At 39.7% G+C, this 21,571-nt stretch overlaps 1 protein-coding gene across 17 annotated transcripts in view; it reads right to left on the bottom strand.

Annotated features, from left to right (window-relative positions):
• Positions 1-21,571, bottom strand: part of CADM1 (cell adhesion molecule 1) — a 325,552-nt gene that overhangs the window by 116,657 nt on the left and 187,324 nt on the right. The window contains exon 1 of one of the 17 annotated variants that reach the window (XM_038536076.1): positions 12,230-12,294. The exons of the other annotated variants lie outside the window; for them this stretch is intronic. Within the exon in view, the coding sequence (XP_038392004.1) occupies positions 12,230-12,293 (64 nt within the window). The 5' untranslated portion in view covers position 12,294. Of the gene's footprint in view, positions 1-12,229; positions 12,295-21,571 lie in introns of those variants that run through there. 17 annotated transcript variants of the gene reach the window in all.

Raw genomic sequence — 21,571 nt, 5'->3', positions numbered from 1 at the left:
CCAGTCTGAAGTCCAAAGATTTCAAATATGTATCTGCACGCCAAAGTGATAGCACTGAATGGAAGGCAGGCTGTCCCATATACCCAGAAATGGCAGGCCACCAGTAGTAGGGCTCTATCATTTAATTTTTCAGAAGAAATTCTTTTCATCACCTCATGCAGATATTTCAGGCAATCTAAATTTAATTATAATAAGTATATTAAGTTCATTAATAATATGCAAGGGATAAATGATTTACATGGAACCCAAAGAAATCAGGCAATTTTATTTCTGCATGCCTCAATTTCCCTAACATGAAAGATTGGAGCTACCTCCCATCCCTATCCAGGGCCAATTTAAATTCTGTGTGGAAGCCAGAACAAATCAGATGCTTAATACATTTTATATTAGCAATAATTAATAATTCAGAGACGACAAAGTTTCTTCTGAAATAATAATAGTCTACACTTGTATAGCACATTATTGCGTACTGAGTACATTATCACATCTGATCCTCCCAGAAGCCTCTGCGTTACGCAGGACAGACAGTACAACGTCCATTTGGTAGAAGAGGGAAATAGAAGTAGGACAGTGGTTCAGCAAATGTCACACAGAAGAGGGCTCGGCGGGGCAGCGAGAACTCAAACCCTGGTCAGAGCTTGACAGCAAGTGTTCCTTCCACTCTCCTGAAACAGGATTAACATTTGGTCAGGAATATTGTTTGCTTTTTGCACATGTTGAATCAATATTGATATTCTAATTTAGGAGACAAGGACACCCCTTGCTATTTGCATATTGTAATAGCCTTCAGGATAATTACTGGATAGATCCTTTGAAAAAAGAAGCCACATGTTTACCCTACTTCACTGCTTTTAAAAAGTAGGATACATGACATTTACCAAATGCTGCAGAACAATTAGCTGTCATTTAAACTACTGTGAAGAAGTAACATTTAAAACTGAAAAGAAGCAGAAAACCTAAATTTTCAGTGACTTCTTGAGAGCTACAGGCTGAACTCTAACTGTGCTGTCCTACAGACATCCTACATAGCCTTTTAAAGGTCTGGGGTGGGGGTTCTCATCCCTTAGACTACATCACACAGGACAACAAAAACTAACTTATATCTCAAGTTTCCACCCGACGGTCTCATCTACTCCAAACCATTCATCTGAAGCAGACAAATGAATGTTCTAGTGTACTGCTCTGGAAGCAGTGCTGCTGAATGAGACACCCATCGCACTTCTGGTCTCACTGTTGCTTAATAATATTATTGGCAATGATTAATTCTGTTATCATGCTGCTTAAGCTAAGAAACAGCCCAGGGTTTTGCAGATTTTGATTAGTAATCAACATATTGTAATTTAAGTCCTACTTTCACGCATAGGAACAGAACAGAGAGCAAACCTCCTTTCTTCTAAACCATTAGACCAGTTATTCTTCATAAATAATCTTTCCGATGAGACTCTATGATTAAGAGAAGAAAGTCAGAAAATCAAGACAGTACATCTTAAGTGATTTTACAAGCACAAATGAGAGATCCGAGTATGTGCCATGGTTTATTTAGAGTATCAGGTGGAGAGAAGTGTCCTGGCGGAATGAGTAACAGCCAAGACAATACTCACATGGCCGCTGGCAAGGAGCATGATCAAAGGCAGCCTGCCTCATCCAAAGAAGCTTCTAGGCAGCCCCTACCACACCCCACGGAGGGCTCCTGCCTAGGAATCTGAAATGCCCTCTCAAGCCCCACACTTGCAAGGAAAGAAGGCCTCAGCCATGGTCCCAGGGAAAGCCAGCCATCTCTCCATCAGGGTTCTCTACCCTCCCTGCTTCCACTACCTCACCAAATACTCCTTCCCTTCAGCTCTGCTAGGTTTTACTGCCACCAAACCGCAGAAGCTACTCTCTTGAAACAGCTTCCTTTTAGGCACCCCACTGAACAGCCTGTCCTCATCTCCCTCCATCTTCTCTAGTAATTGACAACATGCTGATGCCACTGCCACCCCGAAACTGTCTGCTTCAACTTGGGGAGCCCCCATTACCCTGGCCGACTTTTCTGGCTTTTGTACCCTACTCCTAACTCCTCTTCTTCCTGCCCACTAAATGTGTTTATTCCTCTGAGGATCCTTATATATAAGTAATGAAGTGGAGAGAGGTGTCTCAGGCAGCTATAGAACTTTCAGGAAGTACTTGTGATGAAGCTCTGAAGTCTTGCATAGAATTTTATCAGCTCATTGAGATACAATGCTTATTACTTAATAAACACAATTTGCCTAGACATATTTTCTTACAAATTTGCTAGGAATTCAACTACTAATTTTATATAGAAACTCCCAACATCACTCTCCAGCACTTAAACACACTTCATCTACCTGATGTCCATACTGATAACAGAGCCCTGTACATTCCCACCTGGATCAATGAGCATTCAGTAGATCCACAACAAAATCCATCACACTGGGCCATGCAGGTGCCCCTCCTCCTGGTCCTCCATCACTGTTAAGGGCATCTTCTGTGATTATTTTGACTCCTCTCACTTTCCATCAATTGCCCTGACTTTCTCCATCCTGAAGGCCTTCATATCTATTCCCCACTGTGCCTGCCCTGGTTAAAGCTTCAGGGTTCCTTGCCTATACTGTGAACCTCCCTTCTGAAATCCATATGTACTTCCACTATTTCTCCTTCTTAGAGGTCTTCAGTGACCTGTGTGCTCTCTACTGAAGGTAATGCAAAGTTCCTAGCATGCGGCTGAAATCTCTGAAGGATTGACTACAATCCATTCTTCCAGTATTGCGTATCACAATTATTCTCCCTGGATTTCAAACTAGCCTATGACACACCATTCTCTCCATATGAGTTGGGGTCTCCTGCTTCCATTCTTTGTCTCATGGTGGTCGCTCTATTTAGAATACCTTCAACTGTATGTTCTTACATATCACAAATCTTTTCCATTTGTCAATGCCCAATTTAAGGGCATCCTCCTTCCATAAAGCTAGTTTTGATCAGCCCAGCCAGAAGTGTGTCCTTCCCCCACTGGTGTTCCATATCACTTTCTTAGTGTTTTCTTATTGAGATCAATCTAGGTTTTCCTTATAATTAATCTATACACAGCTCATCTCTTTTTAGAGGAAGAACAATCTATCTCACTACTGAATCACATTCACATAGTCCTATACATAATGGGCTTATCTTAATAAGTATTTGATGAATTAATGAATAAATTAGTGAATTAAATTCCTGGCCTCCTATTGCCAATCTTTCCCCACAACAAATCGGTATTTAGCAGATTGCAGCATCTTAGGTAGAAAAGGCTCCTTTTGTACCCAATAGATATGCTTCAAGTATTCCTAAAGCACCCTCCCCTCTTGCTATCCAGTATCTGGCTTTGAAGAATAAATTAGCACAAGGGCTTCACTGGATATGCAATAGAAAATTAACTTCTCATAAAATGGTTTAGTCCAAGTTTATTAGAAAGCTCTCAGTTTTCCTGGTTTGCTTTGCAGAAAATTTTGTGTTTACTGTGATCAGAAGAGGTAGAAAGCAGAGCTGCATTGACAGAACTGTCTGGGATCAGAGAGACCTGGATGATGCAATTAAAAGGTGGACAGACAGGTAGACAGATGTTCAGCTGCATGATCAGGAACAAGATTGTATAAAAAGGCTTCTTTGATCATTAGAGATACTGCTATAATGAAGCCCTGGATACCTACTCGGTGTTTCTGCCGGTTCTCATCTCCAGCAGGTGTCTTATAGAAAAAATAAGGCAAACACAAACAGATCCACTGCCAGCTAGTCAGAGCTGCTTGGCATTTTTTCCTGTTGATTAAGCCACAAATAAAATCATACATGTTGTGCTTCGAACACAGGCAGAGTATGCAGTTCGTGAATCTTCGCAGAACACACCTTTCTGAAATATTTCAGCATCCATTACTCTGCTGAGATCAAGAAACTAATATATATTCAATAGAGTATCCTATGTGATCCAAAACATCCCCAAGGGCCAGAACATGACACAAACCGTAAGCACCAAAATGGATTTAAAAGTCAAACAAACCATAGGATGGTAAATTTGGAAAATGAAGGTAAATCGTGAACAAGTAGGCAGGACACTGGGGCTTAAGGATAACTAGGTCTTGGTTGTTTAGAAGACTGGAGAGCTGTACTAATGTGCATCAGCCAAAGTGGCAGAGCTAAATGTCATTCATATTGGCCTCTGGAATGCACTGCATGGTACCTTAGAAGTAACGCTGACTGACTTCTCATTTCGTTTCTGCATAGTTTAAAATGAGAGTAGATTCCCTGATCACACACCAGCTGACAGGGATGTAGGTGGTAATTAGGGATTCTTTGGGGAATAATAGTTGCTGTGAATAATCCACATAGTAGAGACCCGAGCACAGGTCTCAGCAGTGTTACTGACACCCTTCTGTGTTAGGCATACCAATTCATCCCCCTGTCCTGGGTTCCTCCTAACACACGGAGACAGTTGTAGCACTTAGTGATTTGTCTGGGAGGGTAGTTTTTAGGAGTGTAAGATGCCAGTGTATTGCATTCCCCTCTTTAGAAGAAGCTACATGGCTCGTGATAGCATCATTTCTTACAGAATCTGTTAACAGATTCTGGCTCTAGGGTTAGGGTGAGGAGGAGAAAGGGAGCAAGGCAGAGAGCATCCGTGCTCGAGGAAGAGATTCAGTCACTAGGCCTATTTTTATGGCTTGGAACAGAGGCGGATGCCCCAGTAAATCACACTTTCAAAGACAGATGGGTCCTCTGTAACCACGCTTCCCCCTTCTAGAGTCATCGCTCTGTCCTGTGAAAGACTTGAGCTCCATACGCCCACGAGTCATTGATCCTGCTACAACTGTAATGGCACGACTCTGAAAGATCTGATTGCACTACACCCGCACGGTGGGTCTTTGATGAGAAAAGGGCAAGACGGTATTTTAAGTTACTGGTTGGAAAATCAGCTAAGACATGGGTGTTTCCCCATTTCCGTCTCTACATTTTACAGTTACAAAGCCCATTCTCAACCCATTTTAATTGGGTGCTTGCCATCACATGACGTTGGCAAAACACAGACGCGTGTCCCAGAACACCAGGCCAAGGAGGTGCAAGTCTGCACTTCCCAGTTGCAGAGGTTCTCCTGGAGCTAGATTTCCACGAGCAGCCCTTTGCAACATCACCTGAAATCTCAATATTATAGCCCAATCTGTGATGTTACCTGAACACTGTCAGGTCAGACTCTCTCCGAATACTAATATTAAGAAGATCACCATGACATCTGCCTACTGTAGGTAACAATGACCAACCATAAAGGTAATCTTAAATTGGGTTCTCTTTCAAGATATCACTAACTCAAATTGCTTTTGTCATAGTTCTTTTCAAAAAAATATTTTCAATTTAGAACTGGAAGGAAACATGAAAGAGTAGGCTTGACTGCCCGTGAAGTTCACTGCTATTGCAGTGCTAAATGGGCACAGGCTGGGAAGACAAATGAAATAAGACAAATGCACTCTCCCTTATGCTCAAGTATGGTATTTAATACAGTTGAACACTGCATTTATTTTTATCTTTGACAGGTCCAGAAATGGCCACTTACTTTATCTGCGGATGGGATATTCTCAAAAATATTCTTTCCTGCCCCACAGGAGAACAATTCTTTTTCCCCCCAGGGTTCATTAGCAGCCAGAATTGGTGAACACTGCATACACGCTCCCCCTCCTACCTTCAACCATCAGGAAAGATTAAACATCAGGATGAATTCTAGAAACAATGGCTGTAAATGAGGGAGAACAGCAAGCCTAGACACCAGTGTGCACCATCAAGAAAAGCGTTTTAAAGGTATTTCCTCTAAGTTAGGAGATATTTATACAGTATATAGAATCTCAAAGTTGGACTGCTCTATTATTTTGAAATTCGTTCTTATATTCCTGCAGAGTTTTGCAGTTTGACCTATTTGTCTTAAGGTTGGACTGCATTATACATTCTTAAGAAGCAGAAGCAAGACAGAGATGGCCTTGAAAATCACCATCAACATTGTAATCAGTCTCTTTGATAGAGGTGATACAGAGCACTGACACTGTAGCCGCCATTTTCCCTTAAAATGGTGTTCTCGTTCATTTGAAGACAGAAGCAGAGGCCCCTGTCTTGAATTTGCAATGTTTAAAAATGGGAGAAATACACTGTTTGATTCAATGTTCAAACATTAACAAAGTACACTCAAGGAATCTAAATCAGCAAAAAGGAAAGAAAACTTAGTTTGTGGTAATCTGGCCATCAAGGCATCCAATATTCTTTTCTGATTGAAAACTGTGATTTCAGATTAGCTACTATAAATGTATTATAAAAGGCAAATGCAATAGATTTTTCAGTTGATCCAGCCTAAATAAGGCTACTGATATGGAAGAAAAATATTTAAATAATTTTTAAGAAAACCTACCTAAATAGATACATACAACTCATGGTACTATTAACCACTCAATGATAATCATGGTTAACATTCCTAGAGACAAGTTATTGCAAGATAAAGATTTTCAGGGGGCTCCCTCTGCTAAAACGTGGCCGTAATTCCTACTCTCTTCATCAAGAATGGAGTTACTGATAGAAGAATTTCTTTTTCTAGCTTTTAGGCTTTAATACTCCTATCCTCACTTGGAAAATGGACCCTGTCATCTGTCCTCAGACAGGAATGCCGTCTCTAACAGAGGGGGAGGCCTAAGATGCTGCTTTGAGAAGGATCAAATTAAGGGATCAAAGAATCCAAGACAGGATTTCATGGTAATATCTGGCTTCCTTCCTCTTCTTTTCATACCAATACAAGGTGGATTCTTAAGCACATATAAGTATAGCACACAAAGGAAGTGCTACCCAAATTCTGTCCTGAAAAAGAACTCTTGAAACAAAATTTTCAGCAGTAATATTCTTAGACTTGCATAAAGAAAATGATCACATCTCTTACAATTTATCTTAACAGCCTAGATCTATTAGGATTATGTTGGAAGCAAAACTGTAAGAAGGAAAGAGAATGAAAAAGGGCCACCCAGGGCGGCCTCCTCATGGTTTCTCCATGATCATCATGAATTATGGCCATCCTGAAGATGTGAATACATGATTTGAAACCATTAACCATGCTTGTAGGCTCTGGTCATGAAATCACATTTATCCTCGTCAAGCTCAATTGAAGGTGGCATGCTCCAGTCTGTACACATTTTGAGAGCGGAGCTTCTCCAACCATCTCTGAAGCCCTAGCTTCCCCCCCCCCACCCCCCTGCACCAAACATTTTGCTCTTTCCCCCCACCCCACACAGAACTTCAGCACTTCCTTTGCTCATAGTTCCTTTTGCACTTCAGGGGATTTACACTGAAAGATGGCAGCAGAATCCCTAGTCTAAAGCAAAATTCTGTATTGATATTTAGGATGATTTCAGCATCAGCACATTAGAGTGAAAGCATGGATGAAAGATTCTGGTTATTATTCCTGAAGCTGACTCACCCTCAAAGAAGAGCCCACAGCTACCAAGAAGGGTTTTAGTTTTGAAAAGAGAGATGGGATAGTGTGAGCTGACCGTAGCTAATGGAAAAGCCCAGCTTCGGTTTCTATGTGTAGCTATATGACACAGCGGGGGTGGGGGTGGGGGGGGGTGGGGGGGGGGTGCAAGCACGGCAGTAATGAGACGTGGGCGTTGGGAAGTTTCGGCCAGAAAGTATTAACGGTTTCTAGCTGAACCAAGATGTTCAACTCAGTCATCTTACTAGGCTTACTGAAAGTCAAAATGAAACAAACAAACAAAAACCCTCCTCTGCTGGGGTCTTTTGAGAGTGCATCACATAAAAATATCTGTGATCCTTTCTAAGATGCAACTTCACATTGTATCATTTAAAACTCACATGTAGACCTTTGTGCTTTGCTGAGAATATAGCCCTGGGCCACTTTTTGTGAGTGGTGATACAGAATAGTGCATAAAATCTCTGAGTTCTCGAACTAGTCCACTCCTGCTTCACTGCTAATTAGGTGTACAACCTTGGCCAGGTTACTTAATTTCTGAGTCGCACTTTCCTTATCAGAAAGTAAAGTCAGGAAAAAAAGATATTAGTACATACCAAATAACACTGAAGGATTAAGTCACAAAGGCATTCGAATGGCTTATCACACATGAGAGTTTTTGGGGAGGGGGGCAGTGATGGAACTCTTTCAGGCCTTGGTTACATATGCTCATTGGTTAACATTTGTAGAATGAGCATAAAAAGAAAAAGGGAAATTCTACTGTATGATAATATTTAAACAAAATTTAAAAATATATGTAAGTATGTATGTATTTCAATTATACTGGGTAAAGGATTCAATAAACACAATAACAATACAGAGCTGATCACAGTGCCTAGCACATAATAAGCAATTAAAAATGCTCATTACTGAGGTGAATTTTTGCGGCTGTGGTTATTAGCAAGCTGGGTGGAAGATGCGTAACTGGGGTGGCAAGAGTGAAGGGGCCACTGGTAGGCCCAGGTGGGGTCTCCCCATGAAGGGGGATGGGTGGACCAACAGGAAGGGAAGAGTGGTGCTGTGCTAATCTGTCACGGGGCTCCAGCTGGGAGCCAGGCTGGGTTAGCAGGGGGAATGCTGCTCCCAGGTTAGCAAGAAGACACATTACCAGTTGCAATTACAAGATGCCAGAAGAAAAAAGGAAAAAAAAGAAAGAAAGGAAAAAAAAAAGAGCAGCTATTTTTGCTGCTAGACATGAAAACAAACCAACTGAGAAAAATGCTTTGATGAGTGGAATATATGCTGCTGGGTGTGTGGGCTGGATTCTATCTACCTCATCCTCCAGGAGGGAGGGGATGAATAATCCTGCAGGTTCAGGCTCAAACGGGTGTGGTACAGAAAAGCCAGCCAAGTATACACCCTATTCTTCATAACCTTAAATTCTGTTCTCCTTTTTAGTGTAAAGGTTCAGCATACAAAGTTGGAAAGAGAATTTTTTTTTTTGAAGGAGGCAAAGGATATGGGAAAAATTCAATATCAGATACCAGTATGCATGTAATCACTGAGATTTTTCTAAGCTTGCATTTTAAAAAATGATGTTTTTTGCTCAAGAGTTGGTAAGCCATTGGATGCCACAGACTATATAATGTGTTGACGCTCCCCGATGGGCAAGCACACGAAAGGGAAGCACTTATCTGGCTGTAAAAATATGTTCCCTCTCAATATGCAAGTCTATTTTTCTTCCTGCAATAAACTACATTTGTTTGATGCGGTATCTGATAGTTTTATAGTGTTTGTTCACATACTCACTAATTTGCAAGATTGGGTAATTTGCAATGGGTCTCATAGGTCATTAGTGCAAATTAACAACATTCTGTAAAAGATAAAGCAAGAGAAACTGATACTTTGTCATGGTGAACGGTTGAGCATCATATTTCAATTTAGGAATCTGACACCTTATGTGCATTCTTCCGTAGTAGAGAAAGTGGATTTCACCACCACCACCCCTTGGCAGGAAAAAGGGGAAGCACTCATGAAAGAGATTTTAACCAACCTTTTTAATCTCCAGGTTCTGGGATATTTTGAACATATACAACTGTATTAACATCCCTTCCTGGCACACATCCACCCTAAACAGTTTACTATTTATATTTGAACCTGAAAAGAAGGCACAAAGGCCTCCTTCCCACACAATCCCCCAGGCCTTCTTTTTGGCATGGGAAGCACACACGTTTTTGCAAAATTACTCAATGTATACAGCTGAATTCTACAGTTTTCATTAAGAATTCAAGAGACGAAAACTGTTGGCTTCCATAGGAAGGTGACCAAATCTACAGGGATATTATGTACAAATAGTCTGGTTAGAATAATAAACGCTGCATGTGCTTTATAATGTTAGACATGTGCAACATGGATTCATTTGTGATCTGAGTCTCAGATTTTTAAAAACAGATCCTCGCTTGCCTTGAGATAAACTTAAGTAAATAATGTTTGCCATCAACTCTAAATGAAGAATGACAGTTAAATTTTATAATCATCTTCACAGCTTCAGGACTTACTTTATATTTTCTCAGGCTCATGACCCACAGGTTGCCATAGCAACTAGGAAATCCTACCTTATCAAGCGCTTCCATTTACATTCCTTGCAGCAGCTTCCCTTTATGAATTAAATCCATCATGGTTTTCTATTCTCAAAATAAAAAGTTCTTAGGATTATCTTGCAGAAACAAGGATCAAATGCTTTGATAGAAATACACTATGCAAAAGTTAATTCAATGGTGGTTTTCTTTAGGAAGAGCTAGCTAGAACTATGGCATAATAAACAGCTTATGTCCAAACTTCGAGGCTTCAAAGAACACTTAAATGGAGACATTGTGCTAAAGATGACACATCCGCCACCTATGCATTTCATCTCTGAATTATCAAAGAAATCATCTGATTGGATATCCTACTTCAAACAGGTATTCAGACATACAAAGAATTAAAACTGCCTAAGATAAATCCCTGTTACATACCTATATACATATTAATAAAATGAATAACGAACAAATATATTTAAATCCACAACTCCACTAAGGCAAACAAAACAAGTGACAAGCTTCACTTTTATTAAGTCCCAATTTTCATAGACAGCTTTTGTCCTTGTTTTTGGAGGTGTTAAGTTACCTGGTAATAGGAGATGACTGCCTTTGTGTTTACAGCTGTGTGCGATAATTACGTCAACAGGGGAAAAACCTACCAACCCACCATCTCTCCTCCAGAGGAAAGGAATATCCACCCCTGTTACTCTGTGCTGCGATCCATGACTGCAGATATGGTCTCACCACACAAGGAACAGAAACTTAGAGAGGAGACACCGAAGCTCACGTGGTGAAATGAGAATTCATTCAACTATCTGAGAAACCGACCTCTGAGAAATGCACAGGGATCCAAATCACTCGGAGCCCTCAAGTCACTGCTTGACAAGTGCTTAATGGAGATGATGTTGAGACAGAAAGAAAAAAAAAAATTCGATCATAGCCTCCTCTGCCATCCAACCCCCAGAAAGACCAGAAGATTATCTCAACTCCCTCTTATAGGCTCTCTCCAGCTCAGACAAGTCTCTGATTATGGATACAGACCTCAACCCAGTTTGCATTATCAGAACGAACTTTCCTCTTACTGGATTCAACATGTGTCCATCCAATTCTCTTTGAAATTGCACTCATTTCTCTGTGTTTGCAGTCCTCTGCTTCCTCCAGTCAGCTTTTGCTTTTTTGTTCTTTTGGTCTCTGCTTCTTATCCACACTTTGATTCTCAATCTTTTCTCTCCTCTCTAGCTTGGAGAGTCATAGCACAATGAAGTAAAGGATAAATAGAGTATTGGCCGGCCACAATGGAAGAAGGAGTCTGTCGAGTTCTATTAAAACTTCCTTCCTTCCACCACCACTAGTTTCCCTCCCTTTTGTATTTTCTGCAGCTAATAGGAACCTGGTATCTTGACTGCAGATTTTTGGGGGTGGTGGGCAACAACCTAATTCTAAAGCTTCCAAAGAGGTGAAGCACCAAGAGTGCCCTAGATGGTTTATTAGTGACTCATATTAGAGCTGGAAGCAGACTGGTCATTCATAGCAGGATATTTAGTTCTGATCAAGTTGTTTCAAGTGAAATAAAAGTGTATGCAATGTCAACTTTCAGGCAGTGTAATACCGGATTTAAATTACATATTATTTTGAAGCACTTTTCTATGCATCAAATCACTTTTAGCAGTATTACTTAACCTCACAACTTCAAGGTTTATCTGTGGGGGAAAGACAAGATACACACACATAATAGTTATCCACTCTAGCAGCACACCATTTTAGAAGATTCCCATAGTCACTGATATTGAAAGGAAACTGAGAAAACATTTGTGTATTGAACACAGTTCTGGGGGAAAAAAGACCTATTATGTTTTCTAGATTCCCAAGTCACTGAAAATTAGGATTATCCTACATAAATTATTCAGCAAGATGAACTCTCCTAACCAATTTAGTAGTACACCAAAGCTTTAAAGCAAGAGAAATTTCTGGGGAAGCTCTTTGATGAGCATGGCTCCACTACACGATAATGAAATTCACAAAGATGCACCAATAGCCAATATATAGACAAGCAAGAGTTTTAATTTGGTTAATGCACTTTTATTCATTACTGGGCCTCAGTAAAAACCTGGTATCCAACTTATGGATGCATCACTTAATTACTTGTGCTTCACTTTTCAAAATGAGAAGTACTTAAATTGTCTATCAGTACCTTCATGTAGAATAGCACCACGATTCCTTGAGTGATAGAATGTCAATGTGAGAACTGGCATCATGCTGTTGCAATAAAACAGTTAAAGTCATCAGGCCAAACACTCATTACAAGATTATTTATAACATGTATTTTAAATGCTTTCATTTCTCTTAATCTGGATTTTCATACTTGAGGACAAATTTAATTTCTCACATTGCTGACATATTTGTTATAGACATGCCTCCGACCCACTTAAAGTATTTGCTGGTCATGCTTGCTTGGTAAAACGTCAAGCAGAAGTAAGCATGTATGATAACTAGAGCCTAAGTAATTTTTTGACAACGTCATTTTCTCTGCAAAAAGCACCTTGAAAAGGGAAAATGTCCCAGGTGGCCAGATTGTGCAAATCAGAAAATATGTTTCTTGTACGGCACTACCTTCTATTGTAGGAAGGCCAAGAAAGCAGTTACTCTTTTTCCAATGAGACAAGATGGCAAAAAACATATACACAAAGGAATAAAGTCCAAAAACATTTTAAGTGGATTTCCAACTATTTAAGCTAAAAAAAAATAAAATGCTGAGGCCCAGTTACTAGCATCACCCAATGCCAAGGCTGATGCTGACCTTTGTGTTCTTCAGGAACTGAAGACCAGCAAGGTGCTAAGTATCCAGCTTCTTTCTGTTCTAGCATCGCACCCAAATCTTGAAGTTTGTGTAAGGTGAGCCTTTTAATCAATGAGGAGAAAACTTTCATGAAAAGTCACTGGAATTTATAGACTTAAAAATTTAAGTGTATTTACCCTTTAAGATAGTCCTCTTGAAAGCCCATATACTTCTCCAAGTAATGCTGCTGTTACTCCTACTGTGTGAGCTACCCCCTTTTTGACCCTTCCTTTCCATGACAGTCACTGGATCACATTCCCACTCCTACACATAGTGGGAGCTACACATAGATTTTCTTTGTTTCTTTTTCTTTCTTCTTTTTTTTTTTTTTTAGAAGCCCTAAGTGCGATGTCCACCTTAATAAAGTGATTCCAAATGATTCTGGGCTGGTTTAAAATAAATCCAATTATCCCGAAGAATGAAGATCTGCTACTGTTGGAAAGATTCAAATAACTCAAATTCATAAAGAGAAACAGAAAAAAAAGGTTTTGCTCAGTGGGCAACCTCCATGAAATAAGTCTGTGTGACCTTCTCCCATGATTACTATAAAAAAAAAAACACAAAGAATGTGTATTTTTAAACCCACAAGAAGGTTTTTATTAACAGGTGACAGTTTTAAACATCATAACAGAAGGTTTTCAATACTCTGGAGCCAAACATTGTGTGATAAGGTGAAAAAATCCAACTGTTTTCTAGAACTAAGCTTTGGGAAACCCATGGTTGAAATTCAGACATGAGAAGGGGTAAGTCGTAAACAACAGTAAATGCACTCATATAAACAGAAAGTGAAACCATTGTTCAATTGAAATCTCTGTTTTCAATTACTAAATATGTTACAAAGCATTTAAATGAACACCATGAAAGATAATCTGCATTCAATACAAAGCTGACCCTTGGGGCCCCTGGGAAAATATTAGATTCTTAGGGGGAATTCATTAACCTGACCTATTCCACTGTTCATGCCTGGATTTTTTTGTAGCAAGGTGCTGGTGTCCACGGCACCAAAAGCTTTTTAGGAGTTTGCACTATTCCTTTTATCACTAACTTTTATAAAAATATACCCACTTCACATGATATAAATGCTAACATATCAATGTCTTCCTTTTCAAATGAGTTTCATTCATTCATTCTTCTATTTATTCAATCAACAGATATTGAGGCACAGTGCCAGATGTAAATACGGTTTAAGTTATCTATATAGACAATGAGCATTCAATTAAGCTGCATGTTATACAAAAGGTAGAGATTTGCTTCCACAACCTGGCAAGAAAAATTTAAGCAAAGCGTAAACTGTATTCACAGTTCAGAATTAAATCAGAAATACTCTGCTGAAACCAATAATTTTGGGTTTCAATTTTCTTTTATCTTCTTTATTCTTACGCCAGCTATAAATCATATCACTACCCATTCATTCTTCTAAGACACGGGAACATTTAAGTGAAGGTTCTGTTTATTCTTTCTCCAAACCAGTGACTAAATTTAAATAAAATGTTCTTGGGGTTAAAGAAACATGCCATTTCTTTTAAAGTTGTCAACCCTCTAAAAAGTTAAAAAAAGGAAAAGCAAAAGAAGGATTGTCAATGCATCATTTTAAACATACAGATTAGCTTTAACCCATAGGCTTTTCAGTATACAACCTAAGAATTCTGTCAAACTAAAAAAAATAAAAGAGTAGGTGAATGGGGGCGGGGGGAGGGGATCATGAAATCTCTGTGCTTTCTAAAATAGTTCATTTTCTTTGAGCTAGACAGTTATGCCAATTCAATCAACCAAAGAGGTTTAATAAAGGATTCCAATCAGTCCTTTTTTTTCTTTTTTTAACTTTTTGTCAATTAAGAAACAGGAATTCAATGCTTATACATTACAAAGAAGTGGAATCAGGGATCCAGGAATACCAAGCTCATGTGAGCTTCCCAGCTACCAGAGTTGGCACCATGGACCAAGAGCCAATATTAGCTCTGGTTCTCCCCTCCGGTAGTATGACTGGAGGCAAGCCACTCAATTTCTCTCACCTTCCAAACTCCCATCTGTAAATGGAGATAAAAATAGTATCTATCTCCAACTATTGCTTTGAGGTTTAGTGAGCACTTTCTATGAGAACAGTATGGTGCAGGATTCTAGTGATACTCTGCAGAACCTAGCCTTAAGTTTACAAACACAGCTAAGGGAGGGAAATAAATGCTGATACAGTTGCTTTTGGTGGCTGTTGTTATTGTCTAGTACTTGGAGTGAGAGCATTAATGGAGGGTTAAAACAAAACAAAAAACAAGACAGCTTAGTATTGATAAATTCAATACTCAAGACACCTGAAGTTTCTTTTCTCTCTAAACGTTTATTTTGAATTCCTTTAAGGCAAAACATGAGAAGAATCACATATGCACAATGGGGAAAGGCAAAGGAGAAAACATTCAAAATGAAAAAGCTAAGATGTATGCCCCAGGAACTCCATGGTTAGTTGAAGATCATGCCAGAGAAAAGAACGAATTCCCATATCTGGACCCATGGTGAAGCATTCCATATAATCATGGTTTCTTTCTTAAATTTTATTGATGACAATGTTCTAGAAGTTTTATAGTATCTGCCTTCCCAAACAGAATAAAATGAAAAGAATTTCACCTGTATTGCTCATTCGGGTCACACAGGCATCTTCCTCAGGGACATCAGTGAACTTTTCATACTACTTGAGGCTCCTTGATCCTGTACCTTTGATTCCAACCCCCTCTACTCTGTACCTGTCAAACCTCAAGTTTTCTGCCTCGAATGTGTGGGGGGTTGGAGAAAAGAGAACTAAGAAAAGAAACCTGTACAGATTCTATAGGATTATAAAATTAAGAAATAATTTGGTTTTGATAAAACCCTGGGGGCTTCTGAGTCATCTGCCTAAATTTTGAAGCAAATACTCAGACATATTTTATGGCAGCTCAAGAGACCTTTTTCCTACTCTTCAGGTATGTTCTCGGTAGCTGAGGTTATCTGATACATTGCCTCCAAATAAGTGAGGTGGGATTGCAGTGGCCACCTCACCAGCTCTTGGAAAAACTACAAAGTACTCCCTTCAATAAAAGGTTTGGCGGGGGGGGGGGGGGGGGGGGAATTCCTTGAACACATTTCAGTTTCTGACCTAGAAATCTACTCTTTAAAATGAAAGAAAAAAATAAAAATAAAATGAAAGAAAAGGGATATTGTAGGTAACACAAAAAGTCTGTGGCATCTTATCATTTTGCTGTGCTTTGAGCAAGCTTTCAGAACCATCTGATAGCAGGGGATTCTATTAGTTACATGCATTATACGCTGGAAAAACAAACAAGTGCCACTTTACATAGTTGAACCAATTCATGATATGACACCTCTATAAAGCAGGGAGAAAGATGATCTTATTATAGCCTGTTTTCCATGACTGTGTAGAACGACACCCAACTTTCCCTAAGCCCTATTCACAGTGATGGAGGATGCCGCCCAATGCTTTCTGTGGAACCAGTTTTATTTAAAAGCATGATGGGGTAAAACAACAACAAATAGGTAATAGAAATTTTAAATATTTAGTCAAAGAACACCTCTAAAGGAAAGAACAAACCATAATCATCATCATCATCTGTTAGGCTAACATTTGTCAGGAGCTTACTAAGTGAGCCAGTGGGCTAAAGCCTCTCGCTCAGTCCTCACAGCGGCGCTGGTGAGGGACATCCCATTACCATTTCAGTTTCCCAGAGGAGTGAAGAGGCTCAGGGTGGGTAAGGAGGTGGCCAGTGAGTTCAGACCCATCTCACAGGAGAAAATCCCCCCCTTACCTCATGAAAAGTTTCTCTTTTCACAATGAGGTAAATAGGCCAACAGTTTCATCATTTTAGACCCATATCCCTGGTGTGTATTTTCTCTTGATTTTTAAGATTAAATAATCAGATGAGCAGAGAATGGTCAACGAAAAGATGCCCTATTTACAGAAAACACAACAGCTTTTCCAAACTTTGAGGGTGTGTCTTCAGATTAGTTTACACCTACTGGCACAAGTAGGGAAATACTATCCCTACTAAAAAGAAAGATTTTTTTAAAAAGATTTCATTTATTTACTTTAGAGAGTGCACAGGAATGAGCAGGTAGGGGAAGAAAGAGAGGGAGAAGCAGACACCCTAGTAAGCAGGGAGCCCAACGTGGAGCTCAATCCCAAGACCTTGAGATATGAGCTGAGCCGAGGGCAGTTGCACAGCCGACTGAGCCCACCTAGGTTCCCTAAGATATATTTTTGTCCTTTAATTCATTCAAAAACCATTTACAGAGGAGATGTGTTATGCAAACTTGAATAGAATATGTTCCCTAACCTGCAAAAAGCACATAGTCTAGAATGGAAGACAAAATGGAAACAATGAATTATAGAACCATGGGACAACACAGTGACAGCCACACCAGATGCTCTAAGAAGTGAGCAAGGTAAGGTGGTAATTGGTTAACTGTCAGGAAAAAACATTGTTTCTTGCTCCAATGCTACTTCATTTAAATTTTAAGACTCTGGGTTTTGGTTACTCCACATTAAAATGCCCTAGACATTAAGCACATTCACAAGACATTGAAAACAGATTAATATTACTATGGGATAGGTGTATTTTCTCCCCACCATCTTTAGCAAGCAAATGAATACTCAAGCATCTCATGTTTTGATCACTGGAGGACCGAGTGCTACATAAAAAATGTATGAATAAAAAAATAAAATGTATGAATCCATTAATAGTAGTCTCAATATAGTTGAAATCACAGGACAGGGATTATAGTGAATCACATTCAGAAAAACACTTCAAAAAATACCTACTCTGACTTTATCTAGTATCAATACTATAGCAACAAGATCAGAGAATAGTGTATTTAAAAAATGAAACTACCTTCTACATAAAGAGTACCTACTGACTGTGGCTTAGACTATGTGTAACTTATTTCTTGCCCCTCTTTCACCAAAAGTCAAACCAAAGGTGGTTTGTGTCTGCACAAAACAAAAATTGTCTGGTTGTACTAATACAAAGTCAGATGACTATCACTTAAATCCTATCTTAACAATAGCACTAATTGTGCAGTAAGAACACTACCAACCTTTTGCTCATGGTAAAGTAGAAGGGGACCAAATTCAGCCTAAACACATGTTTAGAGGTCTCAAAGACCTAGACACAGCTTATTCGAAAGCATCAGGAGATGTTGGGAGTCTCATTTCTCTAAACAGTGTGAGCAGAAAATCAGACATTGCCTCTAAAATTGAATCAAGGTAGGGGAGAGTATGCCGTGGGTCCTTGGAGGAAATATGCTAGAAGAACCAAAAGCAGTAAGACTGGCAGCAATTTCTCATGTCAACTCAAGAACTGTTTCCAAACAAAGATCCTGAATGGAAACCCAATTTTACATTAGGCCGTGACCATCTGTATATATTATATGATAATATTTGCCGAAAATAGTGATTATGCTTTCTGGATTTTCCTGAGTAATGATTAGCATGTCAGCAGTATGTACAGTATCTTCCCAAAAGAACAGAATAGAATTATAAACATACCAAAATGTCCCTATCCCACCATGCTTCCTAAAGAAGGGAGGGAAGAAAAAAGAAAAAGGAAATGAAGCAAGCAAGAGTTCCAATATTTAAATGTTGGAAAATGGCAAGTATTCGTCAGAAAGACTGACATGACAATTTCACAGTGTAAAAATGCATGTGTACAAAGTACAGAGCTCTTGATGTTAACCAAAGGAGGTAAGCCAGTTGTTAGAAACATCTTTACAAATAGCTTGGGCCCTAAGAAACTAAAGGGGGAAATGATCATTGTAAATAGTATTAGCTTTCATCTAAAGTCTAAAATTAACTGTGGGACTTGTCAAAACAAAGCTGCCAGGCAGCAGACTGGTTAGGAAAAGCCTACGGTCCAAGAAATTGCGATCTTTTTTCTTGCAGCCTGGTACTGGGCTGGCCTGCCACTCTGCATTTCCCAGCCTCCCCTACAGCTAGTTGACCAGCTGGCCAAGCTCTTTCCAGAGTGAGAAGTGACACGTGCCAATCCTAGCTTGGTGCGTGAAGAGCAGGCTGTTCCTCCTCCACTTTCTCTTTCCCCCTTCCAAGGAGCTGAAATTGTAGGACCGCCAGGATTCTAGAAGCTACATGTGGAAGGTAGCAGAGCCACCATTAGCCTATGTCACTGGAGCCAGGCTATCCACTGACCTGGAACACCCACCCTAGACTATTAAATAAATTTCTAAATGTTCCACTTACTGCAAATTTTAAGCTTTCTAGCCTCTCTGATATGGTCTCAGAATTACTAATAAAGATTCAAGAGTATGGGTAACAATATTATGGATAATGTCTTTAACTGACTGATCATGGAATGATCAGTTTATCTATATGATCAACCAAGTGAGTCCACTGAACCCAGGATACCCCCACAAACACCACCACTACCCTCAGCTGGTTTTGAACCTGTAAGCACAGGGAAGGGCAGGAATAGAAGCCATTCTCCTCTGGATTCCCTAATCAAAAGTCATCGGTAAATACTGTGGAAAGGTAAGTGGTTGAACACTGGGGAGAAAAGCATTGTCAGGAACCACTAAGTAATTAAGTTAATGAGCTCAGGTCCCTATTATGCATCAACATAGTCACTTTTCTTTCTCATCCCCAGTAAATTATTTCTTCTATGAATGTAAAAAGTTCACACACACAAAGTAATTGCCCTGCCCTTCAACTTCAAAGGACATGCCTCACTATAATTGATACAAGTGAGCCTTACTAATTTCCAAGAAACATGAGCAGGGTAGACAAGTGAGTAGTCAGAGTCAAGAGTATAAGACTACAGTATGATCATGCGGCAAGTGTTCATTCCCCACTCATCTATGAAAGATTTGTTTTAAGTGCCTCCCAGGTACTCTGCTGGATGCCATGGATATGGTAGCAAACGCAGGGTACATGGGTACATAATTCCTGTGCTTAGGAACTATTATCATTGGGCTTCCTGGAGCCAGCTTGTATGACAGACACAGCACCAGGGGAAGAGAACAGTCATAAAAACAGCCATCTAGCAGTCATCCACAAACCCTGCCAGAAGTGCTAAAATACAGACTGTAAGCAGGGTTTCCTTTCAGTGCTGAAATACAGACTGTAAGGAGGCAAAGTGACCAGACAGAAACAAATAACGCTCAAGCTAAATCAATTTTGCCCGTGACATATTGGCATCCAGAACAAATGGTCACTTTGAGTGAAAACTTGTTTCGTAAATTAGGGGAGGAAGTTCACAAAACATTAAAAAATTCCAACCAAGCAACTGGGATGTAACTTGTGACCAGGTTCTGAGCGGACACGTGAAACAGTTTAATTTTGGTTCAGCTCTCAGCAGTGCCGGGCATCTGCAAGAGAAACAGATGCCCTGAATCATTTTAGAATGCGTTCCTGTCAGAAATGTCCTTTGTGACACTCAAATCAATTTCCTCCGCCCTTACTAACTGTTCCACCAAAAGAAAAAGGGGGGAGGAGGAGGGAAGGAAAAAAAAGATTCTTTTAATCGAGTGTCTTCCCACTGAGGCAAAATTAAACCCAAACCTATTAAACAGTCCAAATTTATGTTCAATTTTTATAATTAGTGTTGCTTTGATAGAAAGCACGGTGACAGGACGGGATGGGACACGATCCATTTTCATTGTAGAGAAGCCTCAAGTTTTTGACTTGTCCTGGGGAAAGGAGGAAAACCCGTAAGAGCAGTAAAGGGGGTTGGGTGGGGGAGTGAGACTCTGTCATCTAAACTAGCTCAGAAAAGTACATGGAAAGGGATTCTCTTTTACTTGGGAATTTCAACTACCTACCCAAACTCAAAATCAGTCTTCACTCCCCTCTCCTTGCAGACTGTCAAACTCACATGGTCACCTCTCCTTGGGGTCTGCAGTGCCTCTCTGAATACACTTTATGAGACAAGGGCCTGGAGAGTTGGCTTGGAAATTCAATTAAACTCAAGTCTCATATGTTTAGCCAAAAGAATAAATAATCAATCAAAACGCCACCAAACAAAAATGGAACACATACTGAATGTCTAAATACTGCAGTGTGTCACCTCTTTCCCTACCTTGAGCCACACTAATTAAAGACAATTCTTTTTTTTTTCTTTCCTATTTTAGTTCTCTTGACCTATCATAAAAGCCTACACTCCAGCTAAAAAGAGAAGAAGTAATAATACAATACCATGCAACTTTCATTAGGTTGGAGGATGCTTTCTAGCACACATCTCCTTACCTGCTTCCCAATGTTTATATAATGCAAAGCCATTAAAGGTCCCCCTGCACTTAGGCATTCTATGAAGTGAAAGCCTGTAAAGTCACATCTCACCAGGATCCAAATAATTTTGCCAACTATGGCCATGCCCAGAATAAACTTAATCTTCTAAGGGAAGCTGTCATACATTGGACTGAGATAGATATACATATAAATGTTCAAATATGTAAGATTTTCCAAGTTATTTGGCTTTTAGGGACTCATCTACACCATTTGAGGCCAGCAAGCTAACTTGTATCCTTGAATATCTGATCACAATGAAATTCGCTAGAAAAATCTCCACAGTAACTTATCTCTGGATAATGAGAAAGGGAGTCCATCTTGGAAGAGTCCATGACTCCATAGATAAAGGAGGCACCCCAACATCAGAACAAGGCTGTTGTTCACACCTGAGCCAGTTGACGCTTTACATTCTCTTCAAC

The sequence above is a fragment of the Canis lupus genome, chromosome 5, assembly GCF_011100685.1.
Source record: "Canis lupus familiaris isolate Mischka breed German Shepherd chromosome 5, alternate assembly UU_Cfam_GSD_1.0, whole genome shotgun sequence".
In the NCBI taxonomy this organism is placed as follows: domain Eukaryota; kingdom Metazoa; phylum Chordata; class Mammalia; order Carnivora; family Canidae; genus Canis; species Canis lupus.
This window is presented reverse-complemented; position numbering and strand designations above follow the sequence as displayed.